Here is a 22,405-nt window from a genome sequence, read left to right as displayed (position 1 = left end):
CCAGGCGTGGTGGTGCATGCCTTTAATCCCAGCACTCGGGAGGCAGAGGGCAGGTGGATTTCTGAGTTGGAGGCCAGCCTGATCTACAAAGTGAGTTCCAGGATAGCCAGGGCTATACAGAGAAACCCTGTCTCGAAAAAAACAAAAAAGAAAAAGAAGGAAGGAGGAAAGAAAGAAGAAAAGAAAGATAACTGTTGAATCCACTCCAGGCCCTGGAAATCCAATTAACTTAGCCCTGAAGTATAGCTTTGCAGCATAGGATGTACTTAGCATGAGTTCCAGCCCCAGCTCCAACCTCCTTAGCCCCTCCAGCCCCTCATGATGGGCCCTTTCATTCAAGAGTATACGACTTGGGGCTGGAGAGATAGATGGGTAGCAGTTTAGAGCCTTTGATGCTATTCCTGAGGACTCAATTTCAATCCCCAGAGCACACACTGGGCAGTCCCAGCCACCTGTGACTCTGGCCCTAATGCCGTCTGCCCTTCCTTGGCACCCACTTATATCTAGCACACACACATAGGAACACACACATTAAAAATAAAAACAGCCGGGCGTGGTGGCGCACGCCTTTAATCCCAGCACTTGGGAGGCAGAGGCAGGCGGATTTCTGAGTTCGAGGCCAGCCTGGTCTACAAAGTGAGTTCCAGGACAGCCAGGGCTATACAGAGAAACCCTGTCTTGAAAAACCAAAAAAAATAAAAAAATAAAATAAATAAATAAATAAAAACAAAGCCAGGTGTGGTGGTGCACACCTTTAATCCCAGCACTCAGGAAGCAGAGGCAGACTGATTTCTGAGTTTGAGGCCAGCCTGGTCTACAAAGTGAGTTCCAGGACAGCCAGGGCTATACAGAGAAACCCTGTCTTGAAAAACCAAAAAAAATAAAAAAAATAAATAAATAAAAACAAAGCCAGGTGTGGTGGTGCACACCTTTAATCCCAGCACTCAGGAAGCAGAGGCAGACTGATTTCTGAGTTTGAGGCCAGCCTGGTCTACAAAGTGAGTTCCAGGACAGCCAGGGCTATACAGAGAAACCCTCTCTCAAAAAACCAAAATAAATAAATAGATAGATAGATAGATAGATAGATAGATATAAAAAAATAAATAAAAACAAATCTTTTAAAAAGTATATGACTGGCCAGGCATGGTGGTACATATAATCCTGTCACTCCGGAGCCTGACTGCTCCAAGTTTGAGGCCAGCTGGAGCTACACAGCAAAACAGAACAAAAGTATAGAACTATTCCTATGAAATATTTTTATATATCTTTCCAAGGGACTCACTGTCTCCCAGGTAAAGACCCTGAAAAAAGCCAACTCATTCTTTCTGTTTGTTTGTTTTCTTTTTTTCTTTTTTAAGATTTAGTTATTGGGGCTGGTGAGATGGCTCAGTGGGTAAGAGCACCTGACTGCTCTTCCGAAGGTCCAGAGTTCAAATCCCAGCAACCACATGGTGGCTCACAACCATCCGTAACGAGATCTGGCGCCCTCTTCTGGAGTGTCTGAAGACAGCTACAGTGTACTTACATATAATAAATAAATAAATCTTAAAAAAAAAATCTTTAAAAAAAAAAAAAAGAAATATTTTTATATATCTTTCCAAGGGACTCACTGTCTCCCAGGTAAAGACCCTGAAAAAAGCCAACTCATTCTTTCTGTTTGTTTGTTTTCTTTTTTTCTTTTTTAAGATTTAGTTATTGGGGCTGGTGAGATGGCTCAGTGGGTAAGAGCACCCGACTGCTCTTCCGAAGGTCCAGAGTTCAAATCCCAGCAACCACATGGTGGCTCACAACCATCCGTAACGAGATCTGGCGCCCTCCTCTGGAGTGTCTGAAGACAGCTACAGTGTACTTACATATAATAAATAAATAAAAATCTTTAAAAAAAAAAGATTTAGTTATTTATTATATATAAGTACACTGTAGCTCTCGTTAGACACACCAGAAGAAGACATCGGATCCCATTACAGATGGTTGTGAGCCACCATGTGGTTGCTGGGAATTGAACTCAGAACCTCTGGAAGAGCAGCCAGTGCTCTCAACCGCTGAGCCATCTCTCCAGCCCTGTTTGTTTGTTTTCAAGACAGTATTTCTTTGTGTAGCCCTGGTTATCCTGAAACTAGCCCATAGGTCATGCTGGCCCCGAACTCCAAGATCCACCTGCTTCCATCTCTGAGTCCTGAGGTTAAAGGCGTGTGCCATCATCCAGCTATCCAAGTTGCTCCAGTGACTTCCCAGAATCTCAACATTGTCTAGTTATGAGTACCATGGAGGTCTGGCTCGGGGCTGCCCCCTGTGGGTTATGACTCAATAGTGCCACGGCAGAGCTGGAGACAGGCTAGGAAAGTGAAGATGACTTTGGCCTCCTCCCTGGTGGCATAAGTGAAGCTGAGGCAGGGATGGGCTCTGCCACCCCCTTTAAAACAGAAGACTGAGTCTAGAAGTGCACAACTGTTTTCCTTGGGGTCCAAGCCCTGGGGGACCTGGGGGATGCAGGAGACTGAAGAGAGGGGACTAGGCTATATATGTGATGGGATTACACAAAGAGCCTCACTGCCTGAGTCTCCCCAACCCCTGTCTCCAGCATCTATTACCCTGTTCTTTTAGGCTTCCCCTTCTCTGGCTCCTACCTTTTTCTTTCTGCATCTCCCTTGAACCCAAGTGGGGTGTACTAGGAGATCTCAGGTTGAGACAGAGGGAAGAGAGAAGGATGTATGTAGGTCAGAGATGGTGCTGGCAGCAGATTTCTGGGCATCCCCAGGCCAGCAGTGTGGCTGGTCCAGATCCCCAAGAACAAGAACGGGCAGGGAGGAGGGTGGAGGCCACAGTGGGGACACCAGCTGTTCCCAGCCCCTAGGCTGGGAGCCTGCTGTCAGTAGCTCAGCCACCCGAAAAAGCTGCTGTGTTCAGCAGCGCAGCAAACAGACTGGGGGAGGGGGTCCAGGCCAGCTGCTGGCTGGTGGCAGACACTGGGTATGCATAAGGCTTCAAAGGCTTGAATTCAATATTCCTACTTGTCTCCATTCCTGGAGCTCCTGGCCAGGCCATCTCAGGCTATCCTCCATCATGGTGGCTTAAGGCACTGAGGGACACAGGGTAAGATGTCTAGGCCCCTGATTGCTTGGTAATCCCGGACAAATCATTTTAGTTTCCGATCGGCATCAGTTTTCCTAAGTGTAAAAGGGCCGGGTTGTTCTGTATAAAGTGGATGACTTCCAGCAAACTACTTACCATCTCTACCCCAGTGTCCTCATTTGTCAAAGGGTTCAGCACATGGTCTAAGTTATTGAGAGGACCAAATAGCATGAGGTTCCCAGCATGCTCCGCGGGCCACGCCTGGTGCTTTATTACGGGCCACGCCTGGTGTTTTTATCCTCTTCCAGGCAGGCATGGTGCTGCACACCTGTAGTCTCAGCTACTAGAGAGTGCACCGATGCTGGAGGATCAAGACATTCAGGAGAAGATGCCTGGATTACATAATTCTAGCTACAGTCTTCAGACGCAGGCATGGTGCCTTCTACCTGCAATCCTAACACGTGGGAGGCTGAGGTGGGACATTACTGATTCAAAACAAGACCCCATTCTCCCCACCCCACAAAAAAAGCCATCAGATATGTGTGTGTTCCGGTTCCAGGGCGAGCAATTCTAGTAAAAGGCTGTCTTTCTTCCCTCTCCACCCTCAATCTCTATTGCTTTCATCGGATGAAGGGGTCCAAAGGATGCTCAAGGAGGAGGCGCCACAGTCTGGTCCCAGCCAGCCTACCTAACTCCAAAGGTGAAGGGAGGTGGGGACCAAACTCCGATGGAGGAGTGGGTACTTGTCAAGACTGGCAGATTCCCACCCTCTTGCGGTCTGGCAGCACCACCACTGCCCTGGCCCTCCCGCAGTAGCCTCGGGCTCGCTTGCTCCCCCCTGCGCCTATAAATAGCTCAGGACACGCGAGCCGCGCGAGTGACGCGGCCAGGCAGGCGCGGGAAGGCGGCCGCTTGGCTGGAGCAGGTGGGCGGCAGCCCCAGAGGGGCGTGCACGACCCCTCCCCCCACCGTTCCCTCCTCCTCCCCTCCCCCCATGCCAGGCATCTGATGACGGACGCTGCTGAGTCATCTCCTGGCCTTAGCGTCCTCCACTGTCCCCTCCACCACCTCTGAATCTCAGGCTTAGGGGCTGCGGAGAGAGGCGGCCTCCGAGGCCGAAGCATGCAGGTCTGCGTCAACAAGGTCACTGTGGGTCAGTCCCCTGCGCGATTCAAGTGCACGTAGAACCCAGAAGTGACCTCAGCTCACCTCCCTGGCCTGACTTTGTTTCCCGCCTTCCTCGGGTCCCTCTGCTTCTTTCTGTGGTCCCCAAGCCAGCACATCCTACTCTGACGCCCCTCTCAGAGCTCAATACCTCCTGTACTCTTAGCCTCCATCCCAGCCTGATACTCGCTTGCTTTCTCTATCCCAATCAGATACACCAAGCAGGCAAGCTGAGACAAGAAACATTTAATTATGGGCCTGGGGGCTCAGCAACGCCCCCGCAGACCCTTCATGCAGCCTCATGTACAGTGGGCATTGGGCCCGCCCCGGGGATTTTGCTGGGGGGGGGGCCTCATGGCAGCAAACAGGGCAGTGTGGCTTTAGACCCCTTTTAGGGGAAAAAATGGGGCAAGGTGTGTTGGGTAGAGAATCGGTGTCCTCTCGTTGTATGGAAGGCAAGACTGTGCCCAGAACTGGGGGGTTGGGGTGGGGGTGGTGGCATTGGCTGACAGAATCAGGGCTCAAAAGGAGGGTCTGAGCTTGGAAGGAGGAGCAGGTGCTGGCACCAGGAAAAAAAAAAAAGCAGCCTCTTGAGGAAGAGGTTCTTTGTCCTGCCAGGAGGGCTAAGGGCTCCTAGAGCATCATTTGATGGTGGCCAAAAGAACTTTCCATAGCCTTCCTCAATCTGCCAAGGTATCCTTCCCAGGGATGTGCCGTGTAGATCCCAAACGGTAAGAAGGTAAGTTTGGTCCATCTGAGGACAGGGCTTTTAGAGAAACCTCACAACCTCAGACTCCCCTAGCTGTCTGCTTCTGGTGGTAGGGATTTCTGGAGTCCTAACAGTGAAATGTTTTGACCAAGCAAGGGCCAGCATCTTGTTCTCCACCTGGGTCTTTGTCCAGGCTGCTCTTGGATACCGATTTCTAGTAGACAAAGGAGAATGAGACTGTTCTGTGAGGACTGCCTTCAATGGAACAGACTCCTATGTGTTACAATCCTTTCCAGACCTCAGTCCTGACCCTGCTCTGTCGCCCAGGTTTCAAGTAATTGGAAAGATCCCTGAACTTTCCTGAGAGTTGAAGGGGTGACAGGTGGTTAACTTAGGGCTCTCCCATAGTCCTCAGGGTCTTCTCAAGCCAGAGGGGAGGGCTGAGAGACACCAACAGGTCCTCTCTCAAGGCCCCACTTGCAGAGGGTGGATACACAGACCCAAGCAAAGGCTGTGGGCAGAGAGGAGTCAGGCATGCAAGGCAGTATGAGCGGGTAGTCTCTGGAAGACAGCAGGCGACTCCCTAGGGTGGGCCTCACTATGGCAACCCGACTAGGTGGTGCTTGGGCTCTGGGTGGTCCTACCTGTAACTTCCTCGTTTCTTCCCAATTTTGACTCCCTTTCCCAAGCCCCATTCAGGATACCCCACCCAAGAAATAAACCTTCCTCAGTGCAGAAGGCTCCTAAGTGGGGGCGGGTGATGCTTAGGAGAGAGACAGGGAGAGGAAGGGTGTGGCCAGGATGCCCGCTTCCTTCTCAGGCCAGAAGCAAGAGCCAGGCATGGGCAGGGGTAGCATCTGGGTTCTCTCGGTTTCTGTCAGATCTCTGCCAAGGAGTCGGCTGGCACCAAACCCCGCTTCTTGCCACTGCTGACGCGGATGAAGCCATCGCTATCCTTGCTTCTGCTCACGCCTACGCAGATCTGAGTGGAAACAGAAGAGATCAGGAATGAGAGTACTGCTCATGACTTCCAAAGGACACGCCCCAGGGGAGGGCGGGACTGGCGGGCTAGCATAAATCTTGTGGATAGAGCTGATGCAGGCAGATGCTAGGAGAGGGATCAGCAGCAAGACCAGGACCCAGGGGATAGCAAGCAAGCGGCTGAATCTGGTGCTCAGTTAAACCAACGTCCAGTCCTGATCCCATGTCACAGAGGAGGTGGCAGAGGGGAAAGGGCTAGCCTGAGGTGACCCAGCAAGCTAGAGGGCATAGTGTTTAAACTAGCCAGGGGCACACTAAGTCCTAGCACTCGGGAGGCAAAGGTGGGCAGATGTTTGAGTTTAAGGCCAGCCTGGCCTACATAGAGTGTTCCAGGCCAGCCAGGGTTAGGGCTACATAGTAAAATACTATCTAATAAAAACAAAAAGCAAGAGCTGGCAAGATGGTTCAGTCTCAGTGGTTAAGAGCCCTGAGCCCTGGCTGCTCTTCCAGAGGAGCCAGGTTTAATTTCCAGTACCAACATGGCAGCTCGTAACTGTCTGTAACTCCAGTTCTAGGGTATCTGACACCCTCACAAAAACGTATATAAAATAAAGTTAAATAAATTAAAAAAAAAAAAAAAACAAGTTCTGGAGAGATAGATCAATGCTTGGGTCACCGAGGTTCTCAGCACATGGGTCAAGACGCCTTTGAGGGACAAATATTAGACATTCTGTGTATCAGATTGTTTTTGTGGTTGTTGTTTGTTTTGTTTTGTTTTTCCAGACAGGGTTATCTGGGTAGCTCTGTCTGTCCTGGACTCACTTTATACATCAGGCTGGCCTTGAACTCTTCTTGACTACATTACAATTGTTTTGTTTTTTTTTTTAAAGATTTATTTATTTATTATATGTAAGTACACTGTAGCTGTCTTCAGACACTCCAGAAGAGGGCGCCAGATCTCGTTACGGATGGTTGTGAGCCACCATGTGGTTGCTGGGATTAGAACTCTGGACCTTCGGAAGAGCAGTCGGGTGCTCTTACCCACTGAGCCATCTTACCAGCCCTTGTTTTGTTTTTTTGTTTTGTTTTGTTTTTTTCTTTTTTGATTTTTGGAGACAGGGTTTCTCTGTATAGCCCTGGCTGTCCTGGAACTCACTTTGTAGACCAGGCTGGCCTCGAACTCAGAAATCTGCCTGCCTCTGCCTCCCAAGCGCTGGGATTAAAGGCGTGTGCCACCACTGCCCAGTTTACAAGCTGGGTTTTTTTTTTTTTTTTGCTTTTTCGAGACACAGTTTCTCTGTGTTGCCCTGGCTGTCCTGGAACTCACTCTGTAGACCAGGCTGGCCTCAAAGTCACAAAAATCCTTCTATTTCAGCCTCCCAGGTCTACACCACTGCCCAGCTGCTATATAGTCTTAGACCCAAGACACCCCTCCTGCCTTACCTAGGTCACAGGTATGCGCCACCATGTCCAGTTTATGTGCTGCTGGGATGGAGCCCAGAGCAAGCTGTCCACCAGTGCCCCCAGCTGTAGTCTCTAGAGCATCCCTAGCTCCAATGTCTTCCCTTCTAACCTGCTTGCTCCCTTCGGACCCTCCATCGGAGCACTTGACACCCTCACTCAGTACACATCCTGTGCCTGCAGGGCCCTGCCACCCACCTGGTTCTCCTTGAGGCTCATGTAACCCTGCTCCTTGTTTCCAGAGAAGGGCTGACAGCATCTCCAAACATTCTCTCCTGGCCTCACCCGCTGCACGAAATTGGCCGGGAAGAAGCCAACCCGGTCGCCAATCTTGCCCTGGGGGTGAGGGTTTCAGTGAGCCTAAGAATTAGCTTCACCCACACTCTCTCTCTAGACCCACTTCCTACTCAGAGCCACAACTGGGGTCCTCCAGACCTTGGGCTCCAGCTCCTCTCGCTGGGCGTGGCTTCTGGCCTTGGAAGGCTATAGCATGGGTAGGGGGAGTTGATAGAGGGGGAGGGAAACTGACAGCAAGACCCAAGAGTTGGCCCTGGGCTGGCCTGGGCAAGCCATTGGAGGAAGCCTGAAGGGAAGGTGGATGGAGTAGCAGTTATCAGAACCCCCCCTCCACCCCCTCTGCGCCCTCCCCCCCAGGCCCCGTACCCCACCCTGACACATTACCTTCCACCAGTCTTCGTTAGAGTCATCCACCAGCATGATCCGATCTCCAGGCCTGGGAAAGAGAGAGTTGGGGCAGCGTGTGGGTACCCAAGTGCCCTGCAGTCCCCGCTCATGTGCGAGAGGATTCTTAGTGCCCCTTAGAGGCCATTGAGACCAGAGATACACCAGGTTCCCTGGAACAGTCCAGAATTGGACAGGAGGCAGGACACTACACCGATCACTCTGAGTACAGAATCATTAGATGTTCAAGAAGCAAAGGTCCCCATCATCCTATGTTCCAAGGTCAGTGGGGGTTAGACAGGGCTAGACCACAGAAAGGACTCACTGCAGAGCCAGGTCATTGTTCTCCTGAGGCAGGAACTTGTAGAGGGCGACATAGGAGTACATGGGCCCCACGTCCTTCCGCAGGGGCAGCTTTGGGGGCTGTAGGACAAGTTCTGGGTCAGTGATGGTGGGTCACCTCCTTGCTCTACCCCCTGTCTGCTTGCTGTGACTATGCATGTCTGACCTGGGAGTCTGTGAGGTCGGACAGAGTGAATTTCTGGTAAGCAATAGGGCCTAATGTGTATCTTCTCAACCCTGGGGGGGGGGGGGCACTGATCTAGAGAGGGAAGACACCCTCTGTCTGCTGCATTCAAGAATGACCCGCCCTTGCGAGAGCAGGGGTGGAGTCATAGACAGTGGAGACCCCTCCCAATCTTCATGGCTCCTGTCTTGACTGTGACCTCTCTCTGGGGCCTGAGAACACAGGAGGAAGGAAGCCGTCAGCGCCCTTTGTAGTGTGTTGTAATGTACATCATACTGATCAATGACAAGAAGTGACATTCCTTCCCACCCTGGCCTGTGGGTTCCAAGCTAACTCCAGGCATACCTGCTGTCCAGGGCTCTTCTCCTCTGGTCCTGAGCCTTCACTTTCTGCTGGAGCTGTGAATACTGGAAACAGCAAGGTCAGGCCAAAAGGCCGAGCTTCAAAGACTACCTCCCCCATCCTCCCTCCTCCTGTCCCTGGGGCCTTCTCACCCTGGCTTACCACTGTCCCCAGGCCCCTCTTCTGAGCTGCGGATGCTGCCTTCCCCGTCTTCTGTTAGCTCATCACGCTCACTCTGGGGAGAAACAGGAGGAGGATCAATCAGCCCCTGGGCCCACAGTCATGCTCCGGTCCCCTCCCCCAGGCCTCCCCTTCCGTGCCCAGCATACCAGGCTCCGTGTGGGGGACTCAGATGTGCTGCTGAAGCTGGAACGGTTCATCAGTGCCAGGGAGGTGCCATAGCGCAGCGTCTCATAAACTGGGTCCACCTTCCCGCTGGTCCCTGCGGAGCATTCAACCTCAACGCCTGCCACCCAGATGCCAACCTGGATTCACCCTGAAGCTCCATCATATGGGTCCCAAGAATAGAACTCAGGTTGCCAGCTTTGGGGGGCAAAGAGTTTTACTTGGCGAGCTAACTTAACCTAACCCAAACCAGCTCCATTTTTGTGTTATTAGTATTTGGTTTAAGACAGTGTCTCATAGAGCTCTAGACTCTTGTGTAGCAATGGTGGTTTTGAACTCTTTTTTTTTTTTAATATCTGAATCCTTTGTTATTATATGTAAGTATACTATAGCTGTCTTCAGATCTCATTATGGGTGGTTGTGAGCCACCATGTGGTTGCTGGGATTGAACTCAGGACCTCCAGAAGAGCAGTCAGTGCTCTTAACTGCTGAGCCATCTCACCAGCCCCCAGTTTTGAACTCCTTATCCTCCTTCCTCTGCCTTTTGAATGTTGGGATGCCTGGCCTGATGCCTGGCACCACACCCAACTCAGTCTCACCTCCTTCAGTTGTGTCTGTGTCTGGCCCAGTGCCTCAAACTAAGTAGGTGCTCACTAAATTGCTGTTTGGGAGACGAATGAAGATATCAATAAATGGAGCCCACATCCAGGGCAGGGGAGTATGGTGCTCCAGGAACAGGCAGTGCCTGTGTGACTCAGGTATGGAGCCGAGAACGGTGTGGATTTCTTTCTTTCTTTCTTTCTTTCTTTCTTTCTTTCTTTCTTTCTTTCTTTCTTTCTTTCTTTCTTTCTTTCTTTTCTTGGGGGGGGGGTTGTTTTTGGTTTTTTCGAGACAGGGTTGTCTCGAAACTGTCCTGGAACTCACTTTGTAGACCAGGCTGGCCTCTAACTCAGAAATCGGTCTGCCTCTGCCTCCCGAGTGCTGAGTGCTGGGATTAAAGGCGTGCGCCACCACACCCGGCCGGTGTGGATTTCTTACAGGACCTCTGAGAACAGCGGCCCCGAGTGTGGGTCACTTACCGGTCGGTGGGGACTCCTTGTTCATCGCACAGGCTGGTGGCGGCTCATGCACCAGGAGTGGGGAGCTGAAGTTTCTTCGAAAAGATGTGGACTGAGGTAGAGGAGGCAGTGAGAAAACAGAGAGACTAATGACCTACTTGGCCCTGCCCAAGCCCGGGCCACCCCATAGGAGGAGGCAGCCTTGAGTCTCCTTTCGGCCATTCTCCCACATCCCATCCCTCACTCACTGTCTTGCCCGGGCATTGCTGGTGGGAGATCTCCTCGGAGCACCAGAGGTGAACGCTGACTTTGCAAGTCTTACATCGCAAGCCCTGCTTGGAGTTTCCTAGAAGAGACTGTGGGTTCAGCAAGAGGAAATGGCCAAGAAAGGACACTCCCATAGACTAGGAACAACAACAACAAAAAGCCTGGCTAAAGGCCCGCTGGTAGTAGTGGTGCTGGCGCATGCCTGAGCTTGAGGCCAGCCTGGTGTACAGCACGAGTTCCAGGACACTCGGGGGTACACAGGGAAACCCTGTCTCAGAAAACAAAACAAACAAACAAACAAAATTCCTTGGAGAGGGGCGTGAAGGAAAGGCAGCAGATGCTTAATAGTTTTGTGCTGGGCTTCAGGGCCTGGCACCTCTCCCTCCTACAGTGAAGATGTCAGCGGCAGGAAAGCCAAAATGTGAGCTTGGAGCAATAACGGTACAACCAGCATTCATGACTCTATCGTTCTTTCCCAGAGTTGGCAAAATAGAATCCAAGGACAAGTACACTCCAGGCATGTGCTCTAGCCACGACCCAAAGCCCAGCCCCCACCCAACACTCATTGATCTCCCCAGGGAGAGAAACACAGTGGGTAGGGTGACCCTGCATTGCGATACTCCAATGTCAGGCCGTTCCGTGGCTTCTTCTCGGACGCCCACCAGTCTGCCACAGGACCCCGGGGAGGTACCTACCCACAATGAGTTGGTGGCACAGTTCACACGGGCTGGCTCTCTTGAAGACATGTTCCTGGAAACTGTGCAGCCTCACTGGTTTGAGCGGTGCCAAGGGGCGAGGGACTGGGCACGGGGAGGGTGTTGGGGTGGGTAGACCCCTGTCTGTGGATGCAGGTGGTGGAGAAGGGGGAGGCAGTGGGGTTGGCGGTGTCAGCAGCACCTCTGTTGGGCACTTGAGCTCAGAGCCCGAGCGGAGGAAGAAGTTCTCCACGCTCTTACTTCGAAGGATGGTTTTGAGGGAGAGGGAACGCTTAAATCGCTGGAGCTGGAAAGAGAAAGCAAGGAGCTGTGAGCAGGTAGCAGGCTGTGAGCTCTTGGCGAGCTGTGAGCCTGTGGCTCTGCGGCCCTCTGAGCCCCTGGCGAGCTGTGAGCCTGTGGCTCTGCGGCTGGAGGACCGAGCAATGAAGGCTCGGGAGAGCTGAGGTCCACAGCCAACAGCAAAAAACTCTCAGAGACCCCTGCTCCGACCATCCAGCCTCCCAGAGCTCGTGGGAGCTGGTAGGGCGTTCCACGGGAGTTCTACCTTGGGCAGGCTCATGCTCATTAGTGGGGGAGACTATGGAAGTCAAGTGTCCAAGGCATAGCTGCTGGTCTCCTCCAGCCAGATAGGGCTGAGCTAGTGAAGCCAGGGAATCGTATCATTCCCCACCTTTCAACCCCTGCAGCCCCCCCAAAAACAACAAAAATCTAGACTGTGGATGGATGTGGCAGCACACTTCTGTAATGGAGGGAATGGAGACGGAAGGATCAGAAGTTTGAGGCCAGCCGGCTGGTGGTGGCACAAGGCCAACCTGAGCTACACTGCAAAATGTTGTCTAAGACAAACAACACTAGACTTTTGCAGGGTGAGATGGAACACTTTAATCCCAGCACTCAGGAAGCAGAGGCATGGCAATCTCTGTTGATTCAAGCCCAGCCAGGGCTACATAGTGAAACCCTGGCAATACAAATATAAAACTAGACCTCCTCCTCCTCCTCCTTCTCCTCCTCTTCCTCCTCCTCCTCCTTCTTCTTCAGATAATGTCTCAAGCATCAGCTGGGCATGGTGGTGGAGTACACTTTTAATCCCATCACTCTGGAGGCAGAGGCAGGCAGATTTCTGAGTTCGAGGCCAGCCTGGTCTACAGAGTGAGTTCCAGGACAGCCAGGGCTACACAGAGAAACCCTGTCTGGAAAAACCAAAAAAAAAAAAAAAAAAAAAAAAAAAGACACACACACAAAAAAAGTCTCCTGTATCTCAGACTGACTTCAAACTCTTCAAGATGACCTTGAGCTTCTGATCCTTCTGCCTCTCCTTTCATTAAGTGCTGGGATCACAGGCATGTAATGCTATCCCTGTCTTATTCATAGCCAGAGATCAAACTCAAGGCTTCACACATGCTAAGCAAACACTTATCAGTTGAGCTATAACCTTAGCCTCCCAGAATAGACCTATGTGAAATTATACAGAAATGATGTAAAAATATTTTCTTTTTTTCTTCACAAAAATGTAGCATAATTTTCTTCTGTACCTCCCAGCCCCCAACAGTAAATCTTGGGAACCCTATACAGATGTACAAGGATCTCTGTCAGCAATTCTCTGGCACACACCACTTCACTGTGCCGTTGTACTAGTTAGTTATTCGGTAGGTGTAGCTTGGTTGGTAGAGTGCTGGCCTGTTGCGCACACAGTTGTGGATCTTATACCCCAGCATCCCATAAAACTGAACCCAGTGGCACTTTGAAGGTGGAGGCAGGAGAATCAGAAGGGATCAGAAGTTCAAGGTCAGCTTTGACTTCATAGTGAATCTGAGGCCAGACTGGGCTACAGGAGACCCTACCTTATTTGAAGGAAGAAATAAAACAAAGCAAAACAAAACAAGAAACAAATGAATAGCTGGACAGTGGTGGCGCACGCCTTTAATCCCAGCACCTGGGAGGCAGAGGCAGGCGAATTTCTGAGTTCGAGACCAGCCTGGTCTACAGAGTGAGTTCCAGGACAGCCAGGGCTATATAGAAAAAACCTGTCTCGGAAAAAAAGAAAAAAGAAAAAGAAAAGAAACCAACGAATAAAGCAAACAGTATTGAGGCTTCCAGTACTTGGGAGACAAACACAGGGAAGACTACCTTGGTATGCCAGCAAGATCCTCTCACATAGCAAGATCCTGTCACAAACAAAAACGCAACAACCTTTGGGGCCAAACAATACAGACATGGGAAGGGTGGGACGGAGAATTGGCTCAGTACTTAAGGACACTGGTTCTTGAGGAGGACCTAGACTGATTCCCAGCATGCACCTGACTGTCTGTTACACCTGTCCCAAGAGATACAGCGCCCTCTTCTGGCCTCCCTGTGTACCAGGTACACAAATGGTACACAGATACACACGAAGCCAACCACTCATAGAGAACACACCAGGTCTTTTGGTTTTTCCACCAACAGAGAAGGTAGAGGCAGGAAGATCAGAAGGTCAAGGTCGTCTCCCTTGGTTACATAGAGCTTGAAGCCAATCTGAGATGCATGAGGCATCAGCTTTTGTTTTGTTTTGTTTTGTTTTGTTTTTGGGGGGGGGTTCGAGACAGGGTTTCTCTGTGTAGTCCTGGCTGTCCTGGAACTCACTTTGTAGACCAGGCTGGCCTCGAACTCAGAAATCCGCCTGCCTCTGCCTCCCGAGTGCTGGGATTAAAGGCGTGCGCCACCACGCCCGGCTCAGCTTTTGTTTTTAATAATTTATTTTTATAGGCATTGGCGTTTTGCCTGCTTTACACATCTATGTCTGTGTGAAGGGGTCAGATCTTGGAGTTACAGACACTTGTGAGCTGCCTTGTAGGTGCTGGAAATTGAACCCAGGTCCTCTGGAAGAACAACCAAGTGCTATTCACTGCTAAGTCATCTCCCCAGACCATATATATAATTTATTTTATTTATATGAGTACACTGTAGCTGTCTTCAGACACATCAGAAGAGGGCGTCAGATCTCATTACAGATGGTTGTGAGCCACCATGTGGTTGCTGGGATTTGAACTCAGGACCTTTGGAAGAGCAGTCGGTGCTCTTATCCACTGAGCCATCTCTCCAGCCCTGTTCTGTTTTATACTGACATAGCTTCTCACTATGTAGCCCTAGCTGGCCTGCAACCCATAGAGATCCATTTGCCTCTGCCTCCTCAGTGCTAGACTTAAAGGTGTGCTCCATCACTCCCTGTAAAAGTCTAGTGCTATTGTTTGTGTGAGACAAGATCTCACTGTGTTCTCCAGCAGGTGGAGTTGAGCAGGAAAGTACCCTACACCTGTCTCCTCAAAGCTTACTCTCCCCCATACTCTATCTCCACTCCAGCCCTACAGCCAGCTTATCATAGTAGCTGTTTTGTTCTTAGTTCCAAGTCTGGTTCAGGCTCCCTGCCAGCTCCCAGGGCCATGACCCCTGACCTTGCTAAGAAATCTTTTCTGTGGCTGGAAGAGATGGCTTAGTGGTTAAGAGTATGTTCTGCTCTTACAGAGGACCAGAGTTCAGTTCCCAGCACGCATGGAGGAGGGTGGTCCACAGGCCCCTGTAACTCCAGCTCTGGGGGGGCACCACACCTTCTTCTGGCCTCTGTGGGGCTCCTGAACTCCCACACACATACTCATTATTTTAAAAGAGAAAAAAAAAACTATCTTGAAAAGATACCTCTCCTGGATCCTCAGGAGACAGTCAGTACCCTTGTTCCCCTGGGGAACACCCCTGGCAGGTGAGCAGATGATGTCTGTCTTTCCTACTTAGGTCTTCCTAGAGCCCAGACACCAGGAATCTCAAACTTACCTATGTACTTATGCCTGGGAGTTTTTTTGTTTTTGTTTTTGTATTTTGTTTTTGTGTTTTTTGAGACAGGGTTTCTCTGTATAGCCCTGGCTGTCCTGGAACTGACTCTGTAGACCAGGCTGGCCTCGAACTCAGAAATTCACCTGCCTCTGCCTCTCGAGTGCTTGGATTAAAGTGCTCTACCACTGTCTGGCTTGTGTTTGGTTTTGAAACAGTCTAGTTCTTTGATGCCCCAGCCTCCAAACTGGAAGTGCTGCATCAGGAGCATGCACTGCCCCACCATGCGGTGAAGTGCCTGGAGCCACACCCAGAGCTTCATCTCCCATTCCAGCTGTGTTCTCTCTCTCTCTCTCTCTCTCTCTCTCTCTCTCTCTCTCTCTTTTGTTTTTTGAGACAGGGTTTCTCTGTGTAGCCCTGGCTGTCCTGGAACTGACTCTGTAGACCAGGCTGGCCTCGAACTCAGAAATCCACCTGCCTCTGCCTCCCGAGTGCTGGGATTAAAGGCGTGCAGCACCACTGCCCGGTGCCTGGGAGTTTTGCTGCTCACGTTGCTTTCTCTGCCTTCTACACTTCCAGAGACCTCCCTGTCGGAGAAGAGTTTCCCCACAGAAACCAGATCCACTTCCTCCTCGGGTGCTTCCTGGTCTCGCCCTAGGACAGAGCTGCATCAGTGCAGGTTCCTTATCAACTTCTAACCCCTCCTAAGGCAGAGTGAGGCAGAGGCCCTGCCACCTCCAATCCTCGAGGGTCACTGTGCCTCTGTCAAATACATCACCGACACAGCTGAGGCGCTCTGAGGCGGGAGTTCTATACACTCCTCTCTCAAATAAATACAGCCTCTTGGCATCTGTGTAGTACAAGGTATGGTGACCTCCTTATCCAGAGCCTGGCCAGTCTCTCATCCTGCGGAGAGCTACCTTATTCCTGCCCGCTCTTTTCCACCAGCAATAGAAAAGGGGGGCCCAGGCCTGGCTCCAGGCAGGGAGTCTTGGCCAGGGTTCCCAGCTGGCATGCCAGGCAGCCTGTGTGCTGTGGCTGACTGCCTAGCACCTGTGTATGCCAAAGGGATGGAAGTAGTGGCCCCTCCAGCTTCCCAGAGGCCAGCAGGCAGCAAAATGGAAGGAGAAGCAGAGGGGATGTTTGGGCACAAGGCAGGCTCTAGTAAGCCAACTAGGAGGCCAGAGCCCAGGGCTGTCTGGCACACTGAGTTGTTCATTTGCTTCCAAGCTTAGCTTCCTGGACAGCACTGTAGGCTTCTTTGTGCACCGATGAGAAGCAAGGCCTGGGGCCCCGGATGCCTGTGTGCAGAAGCAGAGGTGGTAAGCCAGACAGGCAATGAAAACTAACTAGCCTACACATACCTGCCCAGGTCTGGCTGTGGCTGCCAGTACAAAACAGGGCTTTCGGGCTTTGATGGGGTCCAAGAGGAAAATGAATACTATTGCTACCCTTCTTGCCCCCACTTCCTGCCACCAATGTTCTGCTCAGGGACAGAGCGCACAGGAGGCAAAATTAGAGAGTTGTGCTGGGGACAGGGCAAAACCAACCTGTTATCTGAGTGTGAATCCCATTACTTCCTCTCTCCGAGCCTCAGTTTCCCTGCATCCAAGAAGGAGGAGACAACACTGGGTACTCCTTGGGTAATGCAAAGCTCTGGGTCCAAACAGATCAGTCAAGCATAAATTTGGCCCCGTAAAGAGTTCTCAGCATTAGAAGGCTGGATCTGGGCTAGCACTCCTACGTTTATTTACATGTGTGTCTGTGTGTGTGTGTGTGTATGACCATGAGCATTTCATGACATACAGTCTCACACTGAATGCAGTGCTGCCCACTGGGGGAGACCATGACTGACCCATGGTTCAGATGAGGGGTGGAGCTTAAAGAACTTAAATGCCCCTGCTCTGAGTCCTCCGATGGCAAACAGCAGAGTCAAGAATTGGATGTTGGCTCAGGCTGCTCAGATCAAATAACCAGGACTATACTGTCGCCTCGAGCCCTGCCTGGGTCTTCTACCTTCCTTTCCTTTGCTGTTCCATGGATTTGTCTATTGGGTCAATCAAGGAATTCGGGGTTAGAAGGGGCTAGAAAGACTGGACACCTAGACCAGTCCCTACGCCACCCCACAACATTGCTCTGGCCACATTGTCTCTGAATGAGTGGCTCTTGGTCACCTCTTGTGATGGAAGGCACACCCCCTCGTGGATAGACACTCCATTTTTGGACAATGGCAGTTGCTGGCAGTACTACCCTATATAGTGGTGAAACCTGCCTCCTGTGACTTTTGCCTCTCACCCCCACTCCTCTGGCTGGGCTATTCCCTCCTAGTCACATTGGAGATTCCAATACATGAAGACTTCAGTGTTCCCCTCCCAGGGCTATTACTCCCAGAGTGATTCCTGTAAATCTGAGTCCCTCCCCCCAGCTGTAGCCTGTGCCCTTTATTGGTATACCCCTCCCCGTGCCAGCAGCCACCTCTGCATGGGGACCAGAGGTGTCTGGAACACCGTGTTCTCCTGCATCAGGGCAGCCTCCACCCCGCCTGCTGATTTTCTAACTTAGCTCTGGGCTCCAGATCCCAGGCAGGCAGAGAAGAGGGAAAGAATTGCCACCTGCGTTGACTGGCAGATGTCAAGGGCTTTGACCAGAGGGCAGGATGGGACATTACTGTCAAATGGGTGACTCTGCCAGGCCAGGTATTCCAGCTTCTTAGACTCCTGGTCTCTGTAGCAGTCCCTCCATTTTACGTTTATTTACGTGTGTGTGTCGGTGTGTGTGTGTGTGTGTCAGTGTGTGTGTGTGTGTATGACCATGAGCATTTCATGACACATGTGTGGAAGTCAGAAGACAACTTGTGGGGAGTTGGTTTTCTCTTTCCACCATGTTGGTAGGTCCTGGGGATTGAACTCAAGTCATCAGAATTGATGGTAAGGACTCTTATCTGATGTGGCTTAAATAAACATGGCCCCCGTTGACTTTGTACAGAGTGGCACAATTGGAGGTGTGGCCTTGTTGGAGTAGGTGTGGCCTTCTTGGAGAAAGTGTGTGTGTGTGTGTGTGTGTGTGTGCGCGCGCGCGCATCTGGCTTGGGTTTTGAGGTTTTGGTAGCTCAAGTGAGGCCCAGTCTCTCTCTTCCTGCTGCCTGCCAATCCAGATGTAGAACTCTCAGCTGCTTCTCTAGCACCATGTCTGCCTGCATGCCGGCAGGCTTCTCCCCATGATGATAATGGACTAAACATCCGAACCTGTAATCCAGTCCTGATTAAATCTTTTCCTTTATAAAACTTGCCGCAGTCATGGTGTTCTTCATAGCCATAGAACAGTAACTAAAACAATAATAAGGCTCTCGCCAAGCCCCACCAGCTCTCTGGGTGTGTCCCCTGCATGGGCCCATTTCTGAAACACTTCAGCAAGCTGTTTCATGTGGGTCAGGTTCCCTCCCAGTGCACCTGCGGACTGTCTGGTGTGTGGCCCAGGTCATCAGGTCTGTTCTTAACCCCTTCTTAGGCAGGAGCCCAACCCACCAGTGTCCTCTCCCTCGAAGCTCCCTGGAGGCTCCTTTCCCCTCAGTTCCCCATGCCATCTCCTGAAACAGTACCAGGCAGCTGGCAGTGGGTGGTGTCGGATGTGGCAAGAAATGACTCAGATGGCAAAACAGGCATGGTGGGGTCTTCCTGGATGACACCAAAAGGAGGTGCCGTTGATATCATTGGATGAATGGGAATCCTGGGAGAGAGTGGTCCTGCCTAGGAGATTGCTGAGCAGGCTGGGTACAGGGCTGAGACCCTGCCCTAGACTAAGCAGGAAGCTGGGTTCAGGCTGGCAAGGAATGCTGGGAGCACCAAGCTGAAGACTCCCCGGGCGGGCACATGGCCCAGTGTCGACTCTGCCTCACACAGTTAGGTGGGCAGCACCCCTTTTCTGTCTTTCCTTTTGTGAGGGGCTGAAGGAGGCTGACTAAAAGCCCTGAGTTGGTTCCCTGCCCACCTTTGCTCTACCGAGCACCCCCTTGACACACACCCCCAGGAAGGACTGCTTGGGAGGTCATTTCAGAGCACTACACAAGGACAAAAGGGGCCAAGGCTGGGGACCCAAATGGCTTGGCACAGAGGGGGTCCGCTGTGCAGTCTATCTCCTCTAGACCCAGAACAGATGACATTGCAGGGTCCTTGTGTTGGAGGATGGAGACACAGCTCTGCCAGGGTCTGACTCCCCTTCTTCCCCCCCCCCCCACACACACAGCTGAGCTTGCAGCCTGTGGGTTTGCTGAGGCAGCACCATTCCTGGCTCCTGCCTGCCTTTGGGAGCCCCTGAGGGGCAGGAGCTGACAGGTTCTCATATGACAGGCACTAGGAGATATCAGCAGGGGGGCTAACTGCCCAGGGTGACAAAAAGGCTGGTGAGCCAAGCTTAGTGTGAGGACCAGCTCCCAGGATTCCCCCTTGTATATTGCAGATAACCCAGACAATATCCTCCCTGTTCATTCCTTTCCAGGAGAGACTTGGCATTATATGGGGTCTAAAATGTGGACTAGAAGCCAGAGTCTAATTTTTAGAAGGGAGCAGAAGGCCAAGTGTGTACTGAAGCCTTGGATGGGAGGGACCCAGGTATGGTGGCTCAGCGCTGTGATTTTAGCTCTCTGAGGTAGAGGAAAATGGCTAAAAGAGTTTGAGGCCAGCCTTGGGTACACAATGAGTTCTAGCCCAGCTAAGGATACTTAGCAAGACTGTTGGTCTCAAAAAGCCAAGAGCCTTGGACACGGAGAGTGGCAGGGTCCCCAAGTGCAGGCACAGGGTAGCTAGCTACCTGGATAGCTTCAGTAAGACTCCATGCTAACCCTGCTCACTGCTCACTGCAGGGATGACCTTGACCTTGAATTAACCTCATATTCTTAAGGGTCCGGTCAAGATGGACAGAGAAGAAAGATGGTCGGTAGGAAGTGCTGTGTAGGAGCTAGTAACCCCAGAGAGTCTCAAGACACCGCCCATTTCTGGTTCTCACCACGTCTTGCTTGGTCACAGGACCAGGATGGTAACAAACACCAGGGTGGAAGGGAGAAAGGAAGAAGTCTTGTCCTGAAGTCTAGGGAAGGGAGAGGGCTCCCTCCCACAGTATCCTCTCTTCCCATTTCCGGGCTCTCAGATAGCTTCCCACAGAACTTCATGAACATCTAGAAGTTGGGGAGGGGGCAGACTCATTATGAGTGGGAGGTGGAATGTAAGCGACAGCCTCCCCCACGTCTTTCAGTGCCCGCAGTCTGGGCTCCGCCTGCCTTCATAGGAGAATAATTTATTCATTGTGACTCCCGCAAGAGTAACAATCATACATAATTAGGGTTAATTATGACATTCATTAATTACGATGACTTCTTCTTTTGATTCTGCCCTCACTCCTCCCCTCTCCCGGTTCTCCAAGCGGGGGGGTGGGGCTGCCTCTGGCTCTGGAACCGCAACACTCCGGGTCCCCGCCCGCCACCGACGGCCCGCGCTGCCGCAGCCCCCAGCGCCGGCTTGAAAGCTGCGCACCCGGGGCCGCAGCCTTTCGGGCCCCCAGCCTAACCGGTCCGCGAGATGCGTGCCAGGTTGCTGTGGGTCAGAGAGGGACGCCGGAGACACACAGAGGAGCACGTAGGGAAGCAAAGAGAAGCGGAGTCTGCACGCGCCGAAAGGAGACGGTTGTGGCTAGGAATTCAGAGAGGCAGGAGAGAGGGGGCCCCGGGGAGCCGCAGACAGCGATCTGACGGCCCCGGGAGGGGTGCGCCCCGCACGCACACACGCGCGCGTACACCGGCCCACACCCGCTACACACGGCCACACACGCCCTGCGCCTCCGCTGCGCCGATTCCCTCCAACAAAGCCGAGTTACAACCGCCCAGGAGGGAGCCGGAGCGCGTCGGCGCCTCGCGCGTTCTGGCGGGTCGTGCTCGTGTGATCTGCTCCTTGGGTCCCCTCGTCGCGAACCCTCTCCTCCCTCCCCGGCACGGCGCGCAGCCTTAGGAATCACGCGGGCCCCGTTTAGCTTCCGTGACCCCAAAGGGACCCAGCCACTGTGATCAGCGCTCCAAGTCAAAGATGCCCGGGCGGGGCCAGGCCTCGCACCCCACGACTTACCTTGGTTTCTTGGAGGGTGGATACGGTCCCTGGGGGGGTATGGGTGGCCGCGTCATCCGGTTCATTCTCCTTCTCGCTCATTTCGGTCATGGTTGGGGTATAAAGGAAGAGAGGGTGCAGAGACCCGACGGCAGGCCCGCTGGGGGCAGGCTGTGAGTGGCGGGCGTCTCTTTGGGACTCTCAAGCCTTTCTCCAGGGGCAGCTCTTCAGTGACCCCAGGAGAAACCCTCCCAGGCAAAGCAGCCCCCTAACCCCAGGCACCAGGGGAGAAAGTTGTCGGTGTGGCAGGGGAGAGGGAGGCAATTACCCCGAGCCGCGTAAGCTGGACGACCCGGGGTGTGAGGATCAAGGGTCTGCAGAGGATGCTGCGCTCCGCGGGAGGAAGAGGGAAGTAGGGATGCGCGGATGTGCAGAGCCAGGGAACGACGGAGCTGTCCGAGTCCGGCCGGCTCCGCCGTCCTCTGCGCCCGCCCCCCATCTCCCTCCCCCTCCCCGCGCCGGCCCCAGCCCTGCACCCGGCGGCCCCTCCGCCCAGTCCTAGCCTCCCAACTTTGATTTAGGAGGTCGCCTGGTCCCTCCCCCTTCCCTCCGCCACTCCCCCGCGCAGCTATGCAAATGAAGGTTCTCAGCTATTGGCTGCGGTGGTGGCTAGGAGGGCCAGCTGGGTGGAGTCTTGGGGGGCTCGACAAGATGGGGAGGGGTTTGGAGGGTAAAGAAGCGGAGGGGTAGTTTTACATTGGAAAACCCGAAATGGGGGCCGATAGGTGGGGAGACAAAATTGAAGGAGGGCTGGAACAATGATAGTAGCGTCTGGAAATGCAAATAATTCGAGGATGCCGCAGAGTAGCCGAGAGGAAAATCAAAGTTACAGCGTTCTGATAGTGCACATTGGAAGATGCCGCACCTTGGCAGAGAAAAAGACCCGCTCGCCCCATTAACTTGATGCCTTTCTAGGATCTCATCAAATTATACCACTACTAGACTTATAGACGCTCCCTGAAGCAGAGAACAGGCTGTTTTGTGTGTGTTTATGATCCGCGTGCCCGTATGTCTGACTGTATGCGTGGTACATGAGAGGCGCACGTGTGAGTTTGGTTGACAGAGGTTAGTTTCCGGTTCCATTCCTCAGGAGCCATCCACCAAGAAATGAGTCTGAGTCTCTCATTGTAAGCCAA

The 22,405-nt window shown here is 52.3% G+C and overlaps 1 protein-coding gene across 1 annotated transcript; it reads right to left on the bottom strand.

The window, feature by feature from the left end:
- Positions 1-4,467: 4,467 nt before the first annotated feature.
- Stac2 (SH3 and cysteine rich domain 2) lies at positions 4,468-21,690 on the bottom strand. The gene is made up of 11 exons (XM_021177829.2): positions 21,231-21,690; positions 11,302-11,608; positions 10,588-10,685; positions 10,361-10,451; positions 9,266-9,378; positions 9,099-9,171; positions 8,940-9,001; positions 8,394-8,491; positions 8,069-8,120; positions 7,586-7,723; positions 4,468-5,927 (listed from the first exon to the last, which is right to left on the bottom strand). Exons 1-11 carry the CDS (start codon positions 21,318-21,320, stop codon positions 5,823-5,825), a joined length of 1,227 nt encoding a protein of 408 aa, XP_021033488.1. The 5' UTR covers positions 21,321-21,690; the 3' UTR covers positions 4,468-5,822.
- Between the last annotated feature and the right edge of the window lie 715 nt (positions 21,691-22,405).

The sequence above is a fragment of the Mus caroli genome, unplaced genomic scaffold (genome assembly GCF_978045245.1).
Source record: "Mus caroli unplaced genomic scaffold, Mus_caroli_1 scaffold_13, whole genome shotgun sequence".
Taxonomy (NCBI): Eukaryota; Metazoa; Chordata; class Mammalia; order Rodentia; family Muridae; genus Mus; species Mus caroli.
The sequence above is the reverse complement of the archived record's forward strand: the minus strand, read 5'-3'. Positions and strand labels throughout refer to the sequence as shown.